Genomic DNA, 760 nt, shown 5'->3' with positions numbered 1-760 from the left:
CGGCCACCGCAGCCTCACCCTGCTGGGCTCCGGTGACCTTTCCGCCTCCGCCTTCCAAGGAGCTGGAACTACAGGCACGCGCCACCACGCCCGGCTCATTTCTTGATTTATTGTGGAGACGCGGTCTCGCCAAGTTGCCCGGGCTGGTCTCAAACCCGCGGGCTCCGGCAGTCCTCTCACCTCGGCCTCCCAAAGTGCTGGGATGATAGGCATGAACCAACGCATCGGGCTATAACACCTTTTTTATAGAGACGAGGTCACACGACGTCGCCCAGGCTGGTCTCCGACTCTTGTGCTCCATCGATTCTCCCCGCTCGGCCTCCCCAAATGCTGGGATTACAGGCGAGGGCCACCACGCACGGCCTTAAAAAACTGCTTTAACAAAAAAGAATTAAGAGGTGGGCACCCCCACGTCATCTGGGCTCTTTGCGTGAATTTGTGCAGTTAAATCCAGACTTGCCCGCGCTTTTCCCAACCACAGCGCCTCCGGAGCCGGAAGCCGCCTCTCGCGCGGGTAGGCACGCCCGAACGCCAGGGGTCGCCCCGCCCCTGGCTCCGCCCCGCCCACCCCGGCGTTTCCTCCAATCGCGGCCCCGGCCCCGCCCCCTCCCCGAGCCTCTTTCCGGCATCCGGGCCTGGCGGGCGCGGCTCGGAGCCTCGGGAAAGGCATGGAGGTCCGCGGCGCGCCGCAGGCCCGCCCGAGCTGCTCGTCGTCCTCCCGGGACTGCGCGGGGATCCCGGTGTCCCAGGAGCTGCTGAC

At 65.7% G+C, this 760-nt stretch overlaps 1 protein-coding gene across 1 annotated transcript in view; it reads left to right on the top strand.

Annotated features, from left to right (window-relative positions):
* Window positions 1–668: 668 nt before the first annotated feature.
* CUNH12orf45 (chromosome unknown C12orf45 homolog) overlaps window positions 669–760 on the top strand; it is an 11,940-nt gene continuing 11,848 nt past the window's right edge. The window contains exon 1 of the mRNA XM_021719220.1: window positions 669–757. Coding sequence (XP_021574895.1) covers window positions 669–757 — 89 coding nt within the window. The remainder of the gene's footprint in view (window positions 758–760) is intronic.

This window comes from Carlito syrichta, unplaced genomic scaffold (assembly GCF_000164805.1).
Source record: "Carlito syrichta isolate Samal-C Ts95f unplaced genomic scaffold, Tarsius_syrichta-2.0.1 Scaffold314326, whole genome shotgun sequence".
NCBI classification, from domain to species: Eukaryota; Metazoa; Chordata; class Mammalia; order Primates; family Tarsiidae; genus Carlito; species Carlito syrichta.
This window is presented reverse-complemented; position numbering and strand designations above follow the sequence as displayed.